This window comes from Ranitomeya imitator, chromosome 8 (assembly GCF_032444005.1).
Source record: "Ranitomeya imitator isolate aRanImi1 chromosome 8, aRanImi1.pri, whole genome shotgun sequence".
Classification (NCBI taxonomy): domain Eukaryota; kingdom Metazoa; phylum Chordata; class Amphibia; order Anura; family Dendrobatidae; genus Ranitomeya; species Ranitomeya imitator.
In genome coordinates, this window is record NC_091289.1 from 106,194,005 (window position 1) to 106,211,716 (window position 17,712).

At 40.4% G+C, this 17,712-nt stretch overlaps 1 protein-coding gene across 1 annotated transcript in view; it reads right to left on the bottom strand.

The window, feature by feature from the left end:
- Positions 1-17,712, bottom strand: part of HMCN1 (hemicentin 1) — a 733,390-nt gene that overhangs the window by 469,953 nt on the left and 245,725 nt on the right. The window contains exons 30-35 of the mRNA XM_069737257.1: positions 12,548-12,702; positions 10,201-10,479; positions 8,217-8,498; positions 3,251-3,359; positions 2,851-3,020; positions 204-355 (exon numbers count right to left, since the gene is read on the bottom strand). Coding sequence (XP_069593358.1) covers positions 204-355; positions 2,851-3,020; positions 3,251-3,359; positions 8,217-8,498; positions 10,201-10,479; positions 12,548-12,702 — 1,147 coding nt within the window. The remainder of the gene's footprint in view (positions 1-203; positions 356-2,850; positions 3,021-3,250; positions 3,360-8,216; positions 8,499-10,200; positions 10,480-12,547; positions 12,703-17,712) is intronic.

Sequence of the window (17,712 nt, forward strand, 5' to 3'; positions counted from 1 at the left end):
TCATCATGCTTTCAGTTTCCTCCATATTGGAAATTTAATAATTATCAAATGAATGGTAGCCCATTAAATAAAAAAATAAGTAAATGAGTGGTTTGTGATACCATCTTAGATCCATGACATTTCTGGGGACATGTAGAGATATCTATTCCACATATTCCACAGAATTATAATACCAGAACGGTAAATATTTTCTGTGTACTTACTCTAATATTTCCTTTCACAACATTAAACGGCAGACCATTTTTTAACCAAGTGATGTGAGGACTAGGAAATCCAGTGGCGATACATTGCAGTGTTATAGATTTGAGCATTAGAACAGATACTGGTGATTGCTCAGGTTTAATGGAAGGACGAACTGCAATATAAACAAAATATATCCATGTTACACACATATGAGCCTCTACTAACAATTAACAAAGTGTAATATCTATCAAAAACATTAAAGTGGTTTTCCAATTTCTGGAAAAAAAAAAGAAATAAAAAGCTGCAACTATGAGAAAACAAAAAAACACTGCTCACCTCTTCAGTTCTCTGCAGCTCCAGCATAGTTGCTCTGGTGGTCCTTGCCAGTCTTCTTTGACATCCTACAGTACCAGAATGTGGCCACAATGGCTAATCAGTGGTCTCTCCAGTCACATATGATTACCAGCATCAAGGTCCGGATTGATTTTTGATGTCACTAATATTTCAAGTGACCTCTGGCTACAGTGATCGTGTGCAAACAAAGGCAGTCAAGGACCACCTGAGCAACTGCACGGGATAGATGTGGCACTGAAGAGATCAGTAAAGAGTTATTTGCATATCTTTTTATTTATTTATTTTTTATTTTCAGAATCCAAACAAACCTTTAACCCCTTAGTGACGGGGCCAAATTTTTTAAATCTGACCAGTATCACTTTATGCGATAATTACTCTGGAACACTTTGACAAATTTGAGTGATTTTGAGATTGTTTTTCCGTGACACACTATAGTTTATGATAATGGTAAATTTAGGTTGATATGTTTTGTGTTTATGTATAAAAAATATCAGAAATTTGTCAAAAATGCAAAAAAATTAGCAATTTTCAAACTTTGAATGATTATCCCTTTAATTCACATAGTCATACCGTAGCAAACCATTAATAAATAACATTTCCCACATGTCGGCTTTACATCAGCACCATTTGTAATATTATTTTGTTAGCATTTTAGGAGTTTTAAAAATGTAGTTTAAGTCTTCTCACCTCGACATGCTTATCATGTCACTCTCCACAAGGAGAAATGATACTTCTTGGATCCCGGTCAGACGCCTCTCAATCAGCCAAACCAGATCTCCACTTTGCACTGACGAGGGGCAGTACACCGAAACACAGTGTCTGCAAATTGAGATTCTGGTTTGGCTGTTATCCTAAGTCATGTGACAAGGCTCGTTAAAGGGTCGACATTGACTGTTAGGATTGCTACTTCCAATAGGTGGCACTAGAATTCTAGTCCTCTTCCTCCCTGAAGAGACAATTTGCATATTTCCCAGAGGAGCATTGCGGCTTTAAGTCTCGTGTTTATCATGTCACTCTCCACAAGGAGAAACGATACTTCTTGAAAAATGTAGCAGTAATTTTTCATGGAAATTTACAAAAAAAATTTTTTAGGGACCTCTCCAGGTTTGAAGTGACTTTAGGGATCCTATATATTGGAAAACACCCAAAAGTTATACCATATTAAAAACAGCACTCCTCGACATATTGAAAACTGCTGTCAGGTAGTTTATTAACCTTTCAGTTGGTTTTCAGGAATTAATACAAAGTGGCATGATAGGAATTAAAAAAATGTATTTTTATCACCTAAATGTAGCTGACTTTTTAACAGGTCAGTGTAGCCGGCAGAGTCTAAGGCCGGTTTCACATTAGCGTTGCGGAGGGCTGCGGACTTCCTCCGTCAATGCCTCATCCTCGGCTGAACCTCGGCCGCTAGCTCTGCCTACTTCTCCATGTGGTCGGCATGCAGCCTGCGTACCTATCTTTAACATTAGGTACACAGGTCGTGCCGCTGTATGCGGATGCTTCCGCATGCGTCATTTTGACGATGCGGCGACCAGCGTAGAATGCAGCTTGCAGCAATTTTTTTCTCCGCATCGTCAAAACGATGCATGCGGAAGCATCCGCATACAGCGGCACAACCTGCGTACGCATGCAGAAGTAGGCAGAGCTAGCGGCCGAGGGCGGGGCTTCACGGAGGAAGTCCGCAGCCCTCCGCAGCTCCTCAAAACGCTAGTGTGAAACTAGCCTAAGACCACTATTTGCTTGTGAATTGCCATGACAAACATCAGGACCACACAATCATGATCTCAGGGTGCCAAAGGGGATAAAGAAGGAGCCCCCACACTCTTTTAACCATTTATATAATATTGTCATTATTGACAGCAGCATCTAAGGGGTTAAACAGATAAGGACGGTGACAACACTGATCATGGCTGATGCAGCAAGTTGTCAGCTATAGTGTACAGCCGACAGCTGCTGGATTGTCACCTGTATGGGGATGATATTCTCTTATATCTCAGATCACTTAAAAGACGTATTGACAGTCATTAAGGGGTTAAATAAATTTATTATTTTTTAGAAAGCATGTTTAATGTAAAGTCATTTATGTTTCTGATGGCATTCAACTTGGTAACCAGAAATTATAAAGCCCTATAGTCCGAGACAGGAATGGATCCCATGACTTGAGCACAATCAAGGAGCTCACAATGTAGTTCCAGGTTCCAAGAAAGCCACCATTATTTTTGTATTCTTGCCCCCAAACCATATTCAATAACCATAACACTCATTCTCGCACTCTGTACATTATAACTTCCTTATATTTGTGCTACTTACCGTGCACATTGACATTAAACAGTTTTCTACTGCTGCCAGCTTCATTCCTAGCAATACACTCATATGATCCACTATCTGATGACTCTGATTCTTGAATAATAAGTTTTTGACCATTTGACTGTATATACATGCCATCATCAATGTCAAGAGGGATTCCATTTTTCAACCACCTTTTAAATAAAAAAAGCGCATTTAAATTATGGAGTTTTAAATTAATCACTAATAAGTGTATAATTAATTAAATTACGTTAAATATTATATTTAATCCCAAACTTTAGACTTTCAACATCTATAGAAGTGGGTGAGGAGTACTTCCCTATAACTGGAAGGTAAAAAGGACACCCAATCAGAAGATTCCCTTACTGATAATATAACCTTCATCACAATTCCCGTATCTCACCTTACTGTTGGCATAGGAGCTCCTGTAACATAACATTCCAGTTCAATGGGGTTACTGGCAACAACAATGTATTCTCCTAGGTCATCTGTATCTTCGATAGTTGGTGGTACTTGGGAATAAAAAATATAATACAATTATACTAACAAAAATAATCAAATGGCCGAATGTTGGGAGCAGTCATTTATTGGATAAACTGTAAAAATATTCAGTAATTGGCTATTTTCTACTTAGTTTAATTTTATTTTTGTGATTCCATTCTCTAATATTTTCTAAAAAGAAGCTCAAAAGCAAAACTTTATTTTAAAGTGAGTCTCTGTATTTTGTTATCATATTGTTTTTAGGGTTTAACTTTTTTGCTGAATAATTTCACTTTTTCTCTTTACCATTTACAATTGGTCAGTGCTTTTGAGAGCTCTTAGGAGTTAGTTTGTATTGGTCAATTAAGGGTCACATAGAATATAGCTATTCTAATTGCTGTCATTTATGTATCATTATTTATAAAGAAATGAAGGATTGATTTTGTTTCATTGCTTATAGAATTTTGCATACTGGTTTTTCTGGTTGAATCCTTTAAGAACCAAGTCCATTTTTAAAATAAGCATCACAGAAATTTTGGGCCCCCTATAGTAACAAAGTATAATTTATATTGATGTCTATTCATAAATTACCGTAGATTTTTTAAAAAAATGTAAGTAATTATATTTTTCTGTCTTTTAACATTTTTTCATAGTTCAATTAGGATGCTTTAAATATAACACATTCACACGGATACCCCCTGTCTGCCAGTGCATGGTTGTTGACGTGAAGAAATGAATGGAGGTGGTATTGATTATTATTCTCCATTAGATGGTGGCCCGATTCTAACGTATCGGGTATTCTAGAATATGTATGTATGTATATATATAGCAGCCATATAGCAGAGACTACGTAACACAGACAGCCACGTAGTATATAGCACAGCCATGTAGTATATAGGGGCCACGTAGTATATAACACAGCCACGTAGTATATAACACAGCCCACGTAGTATATAACTCAGCCCACATAGTATATAACACTGCCCACGTAGTATATAACACAGCCCACGTAGTATATAACGCTGCACACGTAGTATATAACACAGCCCACGTAATATATAGCATCCTCGCAGTATATAACACAACCCACATAGTATTTAACTTTGCCCACGTAGTATATAAAATTGCCCACGTAGTATATAACACTTCCCACGCAGTATATAGCACAGACCACACAGTATATAACACTGCCCATGCTGTTGTATACTGCGAGGCTGCTATATACTCAGCCCAAGTATTAGATAGCTATGTGGGCACCATATCCCTGTTAAATAATGAAAATAAAAAATAGTTATATACTCACCCTCCGGTGTCCAGCGAAGCTGTCCCTTTGCGCGTAATGCGGCCGCCAGCTTCCGTTCCCAGCGATGCATTGCGAAATTACCCAGATGACTTGGCGGTCTTGCGAGACCGCTATGTCATCATCTCGCGAGACAGCAATGCAAGGCCTGGAGCGTCGCAATAAGCAGGAAAGGAGCCGGAAGGTGAGTATATAATGATTTTTTATTTTATTTCTTATTTTTAACATTAGATCTTTTTACTATTGATGCTGCATAGGCAGCATCAATAGTAAAAAGTTGGTCACACAGGGTTAAAAGCAGCATTAGCGGACTGCATTACACTGCGGCATAACGTGGTGTAACGCAGCCATTAACCCTGTGTGAGCACTGACTGGAGGGGAGTATGGAGGGGGCACTGACAGAGAGAAGGAAGGTGAAAATTCACGGCCGGACTGTGCCCGTCGCTGATTGGTTGCGGCCGGCATTAGCGACGCGGGATTTCTGTGACAGACAGACAAACAGACAGACAGACAAACAGGCGGAAGTGCCCCTTTGACGATTATATACTGTATATAAATCAGACAACACAATGATTGTAACTGATCCTAAAGCTTAAAAGGTATGCGCTCAGCACAGAATGACTGCTCAAATCAAGTGCAGGCACCAGGTGAATCATGCCATGGCCAATCATTTATATACACCTTCCCACCTGCCTGGTTTCCATCTATCTCTGCCCTTCTCTTGCTCTATGAAGCCAGTGCTGTCAATCAAAGAGGGGGTGGAGAGAGAGGAAAACAAGCAGATGGGACGTTGTATATAAATGTTACCATCCACCTTTCGTGTCTCCCCTTTTTCCTCACAGATTGTAAGCTTGTGAACAGGGCCTTCATTCCTCTTGGTATTGGAGCCCCAATATCACTGGAATGGCTCCTTTGTGGGAGGCAAGTATGTATTTTTATTTTACAAAGGGGAAAGCTAAGAAGAGGTTGTATTGGTAGAAGACAGCCTTTTTAAAGCCTACCAATCTGGCTGCCTGTAGTCACTAGAGGGAACGTAGACGCTTTCTGCACACCATGGGGCTGATTCGTTAGGACTAGTGTTCGGCACACCAGTCTTAGTAAAGGGATTCCTGGACTATAATGCAATGAGTTCATTAAGAGGCTCATCTTCTCTGTGGCATGCCGCTCTGTGTGCCTCGGCAGAAATGCTTCTCCACGCAGGACATATATTAACATGATAAAAGTTCTAAACTTAATCAATGGTGAGTGTGGATATTCCAATCATTTGTGCAGAGGTACGTCATGTGTAGCCACTATTTCAGAGAAAGAACTTTTCTGATGGATCCCCACGATGGCGCACAGTTCTTGTTAATATACTGCCAAGAATGGTAATCAGAAGATCGGCTACGAGTGATCCAACACAGAGGTTGATGGCATTTTTTGTGCTACTGATTGTCTGCAAATAAATGGCATGTTTCATGAACTCGATGTCAGAGATATTTGTACCAGATATAATTGGCAGCATTTTCTTCTCAAAGAAATTTTCATCCATTTTAATTTGAGGGCAACAAGAAATTGCAAGTTTATGAGGTTTGGAACTTTAAAAGTGGCAACATTGCTGTAGACATGTCATACAATGGAAGCAGAAAATGGAGAGATGTAGCTGTCTTATACAAGTGCCAGCAAAAAAAATCTTTACAAGTTCAATGAAACCACAAAATGTTAATATTCAAGTGGATTCAAGTGTTTTATTGTGGATATTTTAATATAATTAGTATTTTGTCATGTCACCCTTACATTTTATCACCATCTGCAGTCATTTAGGCATGGATTCAGCAAGGCTGGCTAAGTATGTGGAGTCCATGTTTACCCAAAGTGTCTTCAGCACCTCCTTTAGTACTGTATATTTTGGGTCATACCGTGACACGGTACTCGGACGACGCACAACCTTTGAGCCTCCCCTGACCAGCCTGAAAGTGCTCTCATCACTAAACATCACTTTCTTCCACTCTTCAGATGTCCAATCTTGATATTTCTTACAAAAGGCAAGCCTTTTCTTCTTCATTGCTGCTGTGAGCAGGGGCTTCTTTGCGGCATGGCAACTTGGTAGACCCAGGTCCTTCTGCAGGTGGTGACGAATTGTCCTAGTTGCGATGTTCTGGAGGAGCATAGGGTACTTGTTTTTTAGTTCAGCAGCAGTTTAAGAAGGATGTGACATCATTTCCCACTTCAGAAGCTTATCAGTCCTTGGTGAAGTCTTCTTAGGTGCGCCAGAGCCTGACTTCCTCTGCAGTACCATCCCAGGAGGCAATGATGCCGCCGACCGCTTCAGTTGATAAATTGCTTCTCTTGACGCTCCCAGATCTCTAGCTACAGCAATCACCGAATCCCCCTTCTCGAGCAAAGTCAAGGCACGGGATTTCTCTTCCATTTTAAGCTTCTTTTGACCCATTGTGGAAGATAATAAAAAACTGAGGGAGATAATAAAAGACTGCCTAATAGCAAAACTGGCTGGGCTGCACATAACAACCAATCAGAGTGCAGCTTTCGCTTAGCCAGAGAAGTGAAAACTGAGCGTTGATTGGTTGATATTTGCAACAAAGCCAGCTTTAACATTAGACAGTTTGTTATTATCTCCCCTATTGTGTACACTTTTAAAAGATGAAATTATGATGTGGATTTTATATGTAAAGTTTTTTTTGCTGTGCAAGTGTAAAGATTTTTTTTTGCCGGCACTGTAGTAACAATTGGCTTTATTGCCCATCACAACCAATCAGAGCTCAGCTTTCCTTTTACCAGGGCTCATTTATATATGAAAGCTGAGCTCTGATTGGTTGCAATGGGCCATTCTTACTAGAAGACAGCTTGATAAATCTCCTCCAATGTCACTGCGGAAGCAGGAGGACATAATCTTCACTTGTTCAAATGGGGGGCATGATCTTCAATTGATCCGGATACTTCTCCTTACAAGCCATCAGCTGCTCACTTACACTTTATCATACAGTAATTTTAATAGTAAATAATTTAGAAGATGAAAAAGCTTTTTATCCATTCCCTAAAGGCTTATGATCTCACTCACATGAATAAAAATACACAAATAAACAGAAATGGTAAATTATGTGAAACCTGAAATTGTAATTTTTTGGAAACCACCATCACAAAAGCCTTTTTAGGGGCATATATACAAGTGAACAAAGTTGTTAGCACCCTTCTGGTCAAGGAAAAAAAACATATTGGTCAATAAAATAAATTTTACCTATCATTTTCATTAGTTTTTACTCATTATTTATCTGTTGACCCACAACCAATAAGCAATGTCTGATTCTTATCAGCTGATATTTTGTCAGTTTCCAGTGACTTCAGTGACCATTGTGGGTTTGTCATACTTTAACAGAAGGTGCCAACAGTTTTATCCATGTGTGTATGATTTTACTTTATAAAATCAATAAAAGTTTTTGAAGAATATTTTTTCATAAAGCAAACCTAATAATTACTCCATGTGCTACATAAGCTCTTCTTCTTCGTGATATTTCCAGAGTTCTGCTAATCTCTATATAGCACAATTGCCATAATGTGATAAATTAGCTCCAGGCTACAACATGTAACTAACCTAAAATTTGGAGACCATATTTGATTTCAGCTTCTCCCGCTACATTGGTGGCTACACAAGTGTACTGCCCTTGGTCCTGCTCCCCGGTATTTTTAATCTCCAGCTTCTTGCCATGGTACAGAAGGCGGACGTTGTCACTTGTCTCCACAGGCACTCCTTCTTTCAGCCAGGTTATCAATGGTAATGGATGTCCTGTGGCTTCACACTCCAGTACCAGGGGATTTCCTGTGATTACCTTTTTACTATGCAGTTTGCTCAAATCTCCATCAATTGTAGCTGGAACTTAGAAATAAATCACATACAATATTAATATTACCACATTACAGGGAACCATGTAAATTCCAAGGTCCTATTCTGTATGGTTCACACAGTTACTGCTGCAGTATATATAGTAAATCTACAGGATAAAACTTATTACTGTCAGTAGGATCCATCCTCCTAAGCCGTCTATATGGACACGTAGGTCATATAAAGCTGAATAAGATGACACCTTGCTATCTGAGATATCCACGCTTCTCCGCTAGCATTGATTGTTACATGTTATTTGTGTTGCTTTTTGATTTAATTGCATTTATTCATCTTGGTTGTTTTCATATTTACCTTACCTTACTCATATGATCTGATTATTGATTCATTGATGATCAAATTACCTCAAATACTGTGGCTAATTGTCACTAATACATTAAACTTACTCTGTTTTTTGGACTATCTACAACTTTGGTGATTATGGATAAAATTTGTCATTTTTTCAGATAATGCTATTAATTTTAAAGCTGCATTTCTCCTTACCTTGTAATCTTTCGTGCTGACCGCCTATTACCTAATTATGATTTTTAAATCATATCTTAATAAAAATCATTTTTTATCATTTAAGTGGGTGATTTTTTTTAGTTTCTCCATTCTTTTATTTTTTGGGGGGTTTAATGTTGTAGAGGGAGACGCATACAAGCTGTAGGATATAGTATGTAGGATAGTGTCAACATTTTGCCTTATACATCCCTCCATCAACACATTAATAGATGTCCCCTTCTCTAATGCCAGTAAAATGACTCTGCTCCACTGACCAAGTCTACATAGAAAAGCTAACATGTGTCCTAGAGAAAATATGAAGCTATTGAATAGGCTCTTGGTGACAGTCCGAAAACGAAAAGATTTTAAGCTAGTCACATATGTGGAAAATTAATTTACTAAAAATGTAATAAAAAAATGTGACTGGAGGTACATTCTTTTTAAATGAACTTTCATGTTTAGAAAGTCTATTTTTAATTAGAGCAATGAGTAATTTAACTATTATTAGTATTATTGAATTGTGATGTAAAATCTCAATAATATCTTTAAGATTATTCGCCTTATCCTGTGTTGTTCAGATTGGATTTATAGGGCAGTTTCTGTTATACACAAATATTTGTTTGTTCCATCTGTTTATCCATCTTGTCTTCTTACACTAGTGTGTGTTTTTTATACTAACTTTGTATTTTTTAGTATTCCTCTTTTATTTAATGTGGACGTCCCTATCATTTTATTGCTTTTAATACAGTTTATATTTCTTGTATGAAATTTAAACTTATATATAAGTGTAACTTGGAACTTTTGATGCAAACGGTTAGCTATCGGTCAGGCCGGCTTCAGTGCCATTATGTTTCTGCGATGCTGCAGAGGCAAAGCAACAGAGCGCACAATGTTTGGGCCGGTGGCGCCACACTGTCCATGATCTGACGTGTCAATCTAGCAAGAATGACCTGTCCCGGTAAATGCAAAAAGACAGGAGACTTGGAAGCAGTTTTCACCTGAAAATGAAAGATGAGACAACCCATTCATGGTTATGAATTTAAAGTTTGGATATGTTACTCTCTGTCCAGTTGCGGTCATGGCGCTCATTTTATCTCTCTCTTGGGTTATTTGGGATGAAAGATGTAGCTTTGCCTGCTGTAAATTAGAAGATCGTAGATCAATGGCTTTATTCAATATACATGAAATATCTTACCATAAATATCAAGCACATACGCCTTCTCTGCTTTCCCTGCAACATTAGCCACATGACATGTGAATTTTCCAGAATCTGTAGTCTTAGCTTCAGAAATTTGTAGATATTTTCCATTCTCAATAAAGATGACTCGTGTACTCGGGACAATTGTTTCCCCATTTTTATACCATGCAATTGTAGGGTGTGGAATTCCCCTGGCATCACATTCCAAATTGATTTCACTTTTTGCTATAAAGGACATCTCCAAGGTGGTGTTTCCATCTTTAATGCTGGGTGGAACTACAAAAACAAAATATGTGAATGATCCCATTTTGATATTTTGCAGCTAGAAGGTAAATCCTATTTGGAATTATGCTTCAAAGCTAAACAAGCTGTGTCTATAGTTTATTATTATTTATATGTTAAAATAAAAAAAATAATCAGTAGTTCCATAATAAAACAGTTGTACACCTTTTTAATATGCTGCGGTCCACAGCTTATAAATGTAGCATAATTTTAGTCAGTTTTTACATTGAAGCTAGACTACTGTACTGATGAGGGTACGTTCCCACGGTCAGTAAACGTTGCAGGTTTGACGTGGCATACTTGTGCAGCGTCCAACCCACAGCGTCCAGATGTTACAGCATAGTGGATGGGATTTCAAGAAATCCCATACCCACTATGTGTCCACAGACACCAGCGGTTTACCCCTGGAGACGGGCATGTGGCACATCTTTCCAGACTGCAGCATGTCAATTTATCTTGTGGAGACACAAGCCTCAGCAAGAAAAATGTCACCCATACAATGTATTGGACACAGTGATTCGCACAGTTCAATGAACACATGTGAAATCACCTGTGTTCAATCGATGCAGAAAGCCAGTCTAATGCTGGCGCTTCCGAAAATTATATCATGTGCTGTAATAGCTTAATGAAAAAAGTTTTTTTATTCTACATATAGCAAGTAAATTCAAGTAAAAACAACACATTTTGGCTTGAAAAGAGCAAAAGCTATTACAGCACATGATATAATTTTCGGAAGTGCTGGCATTAGACTGGTTTTCTGCATCTTTTCACTTTCACCTGCGGACGATTGAGGATCGCCTTGTGGACCAGGAGCCGTGCAGCAGACCAAATAACCAGGACATTGGTTGGGACTTTCTCACAGGGTCAATACGCTGTTCCTTCAACCTAAGTCTGGTGAGTGCATTAGCTTTGCACTTTTTTTGTGATATTTTTAATATTGCGCTTAGACCCTGCATTGTGCTATCCTTTTTATATTCCCTATCCTCAGAGTATTATATGAAAAACATAGATTACCTGTTACATTAAGTAAAAGTATGACACTTCTCCTACTGCATTTATAAGTCCTACTTCATAATAAATATTAATCAATATGAATATGAGTTTATATGTGAATAAGGCCACGTTCACACAGTGCGTTTTTTACTGCGGAACCGCAGCGTTTTTGCCGCTGCGGTTCCGCAGCTGTTTTCCATGCAGGGTACAGTACAATGTACCCTATGGAAAACAGGAACCGCTCTTTTCTTCCCCAGCTTTCCGTTGGTGGCGTAGTGGTGTTCGCAAAGCCGAGTTTGCATCTCGGCTTCAGGAAAATGGCCGCCGCGATCTCCATCTGCGCATGCGCGGCATCCCACGGCCATTTTCCTGAAGCCCCATGCAGCAGAGCACTCCATCTGCGCACGCGCGGCCCCAGGAAGATGGCCGCCCCCACCGATGACAGGGGTAATAGCGCAGATCACGCGCTGTTTCTTCACGTGCGCGCAGTGGATTCGGCACTTGGACATGCGCACACCACTACGCCACCAACGGAAAGCTGGGTAAGAAAAGAGCGATGTCACCACGCCCACCTGACCTGACCAGCCTGATTGACAGGCGAAAACGGCGACTTTGGTAATGTATTTCGCAGCATAGGTGGGGAATCAGGGTACACTACATACACTATTGTAACGCACAGCGCAGGCCCTATTTAACAGTATTTTTATCTCAATCTGAAAAAACGGGGTGACAGGTTCCCTTTAAGTTTCCTCACCCCAAGTCCTCGTATCCTTCTGCACACTTTTGCTCTCATGGTTAGTGATGCACAGTGGCCTCATCCTTGGTTCCTCAGGAGCTATGAGAAACCCCCTGATGGCCTTACTGTTGGCAGCTGCAGCAACTCAAGGAGGTAAGTTTATTGTTTGACACTTTTACTGTAGTTCAAGAGCAGTATACATAGTTCTTTTCTAAACTAGTCTGATTATTTTTTTATTGTGTTTATACGTTTTAGGTGCAAAATATATGGTATTTCTTTGTTTGCTAAGCATAACTGTCAATATTAGAAATAAGTTGGATTTTTGGAACTTACCAAGTACAGTTAATTTAATTTCCTTAGTCTGGGAGCCAGCAGGATTAGATGCTACACATTTATAATGCCCTCTGTCACTTAGGTGTGCATTTTTTATATAAAGAACTTGTCCGTTTTCCAAAATGACTATATTAGGATCGCCCACATCAAGAAATCTGCAATGTAAAGATGTTATATTTTAGAGGTCACTATGTAGCAAAAGTTAGTGAAGGAAAACATCTAGGAGTATTGCATGTACACATGGCATCTTTCAGACACTGGAATACTCGCATACTTTTTGAACCAAAAGATGTTTTGGGAAAAATCTAGTAGTGTTTTTCCTGAAACATCTTCTATGGCATTTTTTTGTATTATTTTATATAGATATAGCAACAGCTACAAGTAGAAAGCACGTGAAGAATGGCCCGGTCACTCTTTTTCACCTCTACACCATTACTGAAGGAATCCACCTGAAAAAGATGCCGGGTGCACATGCCGTAAAGAATATGATTATTAACTGGAAAATTGTTCAGTCCCTCCCTAACTGTACAAACATGTACTCAACTGTTAATAATCAATAGACTGGAAAATCAAAGGCTCTCCTATTGGAACTTTTAGACAATACCTATATATAAAGGGAGAGAACTGGGAGCATGAAGCCATATATAAATTCAATAAACTTAATTGATTAAGTACAACAAGTAACAAAACAGGATAAAAAGGAGATGCTAAAACTGAAATAAATCTCCCCAGGGGTATTACTATGGAAGTGGTATAAATATCATATGTACATTAGATTAAAAATATATCCAGAAAAAGTTCATCCAATATACCTCCTATGCATAGGGGATATATGGTCAATGCCATTCATGTGTACAGGCTACAGAAAAATCACATGCAAGGTTCTATTAAACAACAGACAATATCAAGGTGGTGAAAAAGTTCTTCTGAACAAAATAGTACCTGAATCGCAATTGTAATATAAAATGAGTAAATATGATAAATAATCATATGCGGAAAAAATCCTACCAGAAAAGTTCCAGTATATACCCCTCCGAAGAAGCCAGAAGCAAAACGCATATTAGGGGTGTTCTTACAGTTATAAATTCTCACCATGAGTAAATGTGCCACTTTGCATTTATTTAGGGTTAAAGGGAACCTGTCACCTGAATTTGGCAGGACCGGTTTTGGGTCATAGGGGCGGGGTTTTCGGGTGTTTGATTCACCCTTTCCTTACCCGCTGGCTGCATGTTGGCCGCAATATTGGATTGAAGTTCATTCTCTGTCCTGGCAAAATTATTAACCCGGCTTAATGTCACCTTACAATAGCAGGGTGACATTAACTCCTTATCACCCCATATCCCACCGCTACATGGGAGTTGGATTGGGAAGAGAGGGGCTAAGTTCCGGAATTGGCGCATCTTAAAGGTGACATTAAACCGGGTTAATAATGGAGATGCATCAATAAGACGAGATGGTTTGGGGTGAGCTGTACCGCAGAGTGAAGGCAAAAGGTCCAACAAGTGCTAAGCATCTCTGGGAACTCCTTCAAGATTGTTGGAAGACCTTTCCCTGTGACTACCTCTTGAAACTCATCAAGAGAATGCCAAGAGTGTGCAAAGCAGTCATCAAAGCAACAGGTGGCTACTTTGAAGAACCTAGAATATAAGACATAATTTCAGTTGTTTCACACTTTTTTGTTAATTCATAGTTTTGATGCCTTCCGTGTGAATGTACAATTTTCATAGTCATGAAAATACAGAAAAATCTTTAAATGAGAAGGTGTGTCCAAACTTTTGGTCTGTACTGTATGTATGTAGTATGTATGTTGTATGTAGTATGTATATATGTATGTTGTATGTACTGTATGTAGTATGTATGTAGTATGTATGTTGTATGTATGTAGTATGTTGTATGTAGTATGTATGTTTGTGTTTGTTTTTTTTACATTCAACACATTAGCCGGATGATGGGACTACTACTATCCCATCATTGGCTAATGTGTCAATCACTGTCATTGTAGCAGGCATAGCCCAATGGGACTTGTAGTCACATCGGACGATGCCTGCACACAGACACAAAGACCCCGGATTGGCCCTCACAGACCCCCGGCAGGCCCGCACAGACCCCTGAGAGGCCCGTACAGACTCCCGGCAGCCCGCACAGACCCCCGGCAGCCAGCACAGACCCCCGAGAGTCTCATACAGACCCCGGGCAGGCCCGCACAGACCCCCGAGAGGCCCATACAGACCCCCGGCAGGCCCGCACAGACCCCCGAGAGGCTCGTACAGACCCCCGGCAGGCCCGCACACACCCCCGAGAGGCCCATACAGGCCCCAGCAGGTCCGCACAGACCCCCGAGAGGCCCGTACTGACCCCACCTGCACACAGACACGCACAGTCTCCGCCCACACACCGCCCACACTCTTCCCCCCTCCCGAACTGGATGTGCAAGGAAAGAAAGGGTTTATTTTCATTCCGATATTTGTGTCCCATTGACTTGCATTGGTTTCCGGTATCGGAATCGGCGATACCCGATATTTTTGGGGTATCGGTCCGATCCAATCTGATCCGATATTTCCCGATATCGGAAGGTATCGCTCAACACTAGTAATCAATGGAGGATGATTGCTGTTTTGGTTCCTCAGGGGTTCTTAAAATACAGCATGGTGTAGGCAGCCTATTCCAGCCAAAACTGCACATTAAAAGTCAAATAGTGATTTTTCCCTTCCAAGCCATGGCATGTGCTCAGACACTGGTTTCTAACCATACATGAGATATTGTTGTATTTAGAAGTATAAGAAAAGTTTAGGGTCACATTTTTTTAGTTACTCTTGTTAACATGAAAAATCTGGTGGTAAAATAACATATTAATGGAGAAAATGTCATTTAATTTTCACAGTCCAATGTTATAAAATTTGGTGAAGCACCTGTGGGTTTAAAATGCTCACTGCACTCTTCAGTGAATTCCTTTTGGGGTGTAGTTTCTAAAATGGGGTCACTTGTAGGAAGTTCCTGTTTTACCACCTCAGTGGTGCCAAAATAATGCTCCAAAATTCTAATAGCACTCCTTGCCTTCTGACCCTGTCGTGTGTCCAAACAGTAGCTTCAAACCACTTATTTGGTGTCTGCATACTTTATCTATTTATAACTTTATCTAACAGATGTGAATTGCGCAATCTGGGTAGAGATAATCTTACGTGACAATTTAGCAGGGGTAATAATCTTTGTTACTCCGCATTTGGAGTGTGTCAAGGCGATTGAAAAAAAATCATAATTTTCTATTGTTTTAAAAATTAACGTTTCTTTAGCAGTTGTATGATTGGCTCAAAGGCTGCAGAGATATGCAAACGTGACTATTTACATGTAATTTGCGTCAGTCTGCTGTTGCCATGTATAATCAAGCTGCGATCTCCAAAAAATAGCCATAAATTGCTAGATACAGTGCATTTGTACATAAGACCTTTGCAAGGGTACCTCGGAAAAATAAAGCCAGTACTTTTTGGCTTCATTATAACGCATTCAAGATGAGAAATGGTGACATTAAGGGACATGGATGTGGTGGTGCCCGCCAAGGCCGTGGGACAAATCCGAAGGTGACTGTATCTCATTCTAGGTTCCTTTCAAAATTTGGTCTGCGTGCTATACCACTAATGAATCCAGACAAGTGCAAGCATGTGGTGGGTTGGATGGCAAATAAAGGCTCCAGTGTGTTGACAAGCAGTACCACAAAGTCTTCCACATGGTCCAGTCTCAGAAGCCAAGAGGCTGGGCCTCTGAATCCTCAACCTGGTCCTTCTTCCTCCCACCTTCAAGAGTCCGAGGAGACAAATGACCCTTACGCTGGCCACTCTGAGGAACTGTTTATGTTACCTTTTAAATTTTTTCAGGCCTCTCAATGTGCACCATTAAAGAGGGTCATGAGAAGGTGAAGTGCAGTGATGCCCAAACATTTGAGCACCTAATGCCAGGAGAAAGCCACGTTAGGGAAGGTCAATTCATATCTGAAGAGGTGGAGGATAATCATGAGGCACAGTTGCCATCAGGTTAACCTCAAATAGCAACTCACAAGGAGGATAAGATTGAAGAGCTGGAAGACGATGTGGTCGATGATGAGGCCACTGATCCAACCTGGCACGGTGGTACGCCTAGCGAAAAGAGCAATACAGAGAGGGATGGATCTGTAGCAAGAAAGCAGGCAATGAGAGGTAGAGGTTTGACCAGAGGTAGAACTCGGTCAACTGTTCCACAGAGCTCCCCCAATCGGCCCAAGGGTGCATTGTTACCCTGTATGGCAGTTTTTTTCTTAAAGTCCTTCAGATAAAACAACTATAATTTGCATCATCTGCCAAACCAAGCTAAGAAGAGGCAAGAACACTGCCATTCTGAGCGCCACCAGCATGCAAAAACACATGGCAATCAAGCACCCCAGTAGGTGGACAGAATGCCTGGGACCAAAAAACTGTGTCTGATGGTCAAACCATTGACCCTTCCCCTGTGTTATGGCTTTCCCAATCTGCTGACCATGAAGTAGGCGCTGATGCCTCCTGCTCAAAACCAACAGTTGCACATACACAACAGTCAGCAACCACATCCACTTTGTTGTCCCAGCACAGCGTTCAGTTGTCTCTGCCCCAGACGTTAACTAGAAAGCAGAAATATCCAACCACCCAGCCACAGGCCCAATTGCTAAACACCCACATTGCCAGATTGCTAGCCCTGGAAATGTTGCCATTTGAACTTGTGGGAACAGAGTCTTTCTGTGACCTCTTGGTGCTGGCAACCCCACAGTACTGAATTCCCAGCCGACACTATTTTTCCCGGTGTACTGTCCCTGCGTTACATAAGCACGTGTTGCACAATATCAGCCATGCTCTGACCAACACAGTCACAGGGTCCACCTAACCACAGACAGATGGACAATTTCTTGTGGACAGGGATGATACATTTCCCTGTAGGTACACTGGGTTAGCCTGGCAGAGTCTGGGGCAGAGTCAGAGGCTGGGACATCACACATTTTACCCACACCACGAATAACTGGCCCAACTTCCATCAGGGTTTCAGTCTCCTCGTATTCCACTTCCTGTCTCACCTCCTCCTTATTCTCAGCAGAACAAGTCTCCCCATCACTACCCAGATGGGAAATCTGAAGCACTGCCTTGGCGAAGCGGCAGCACGCTCTAAGT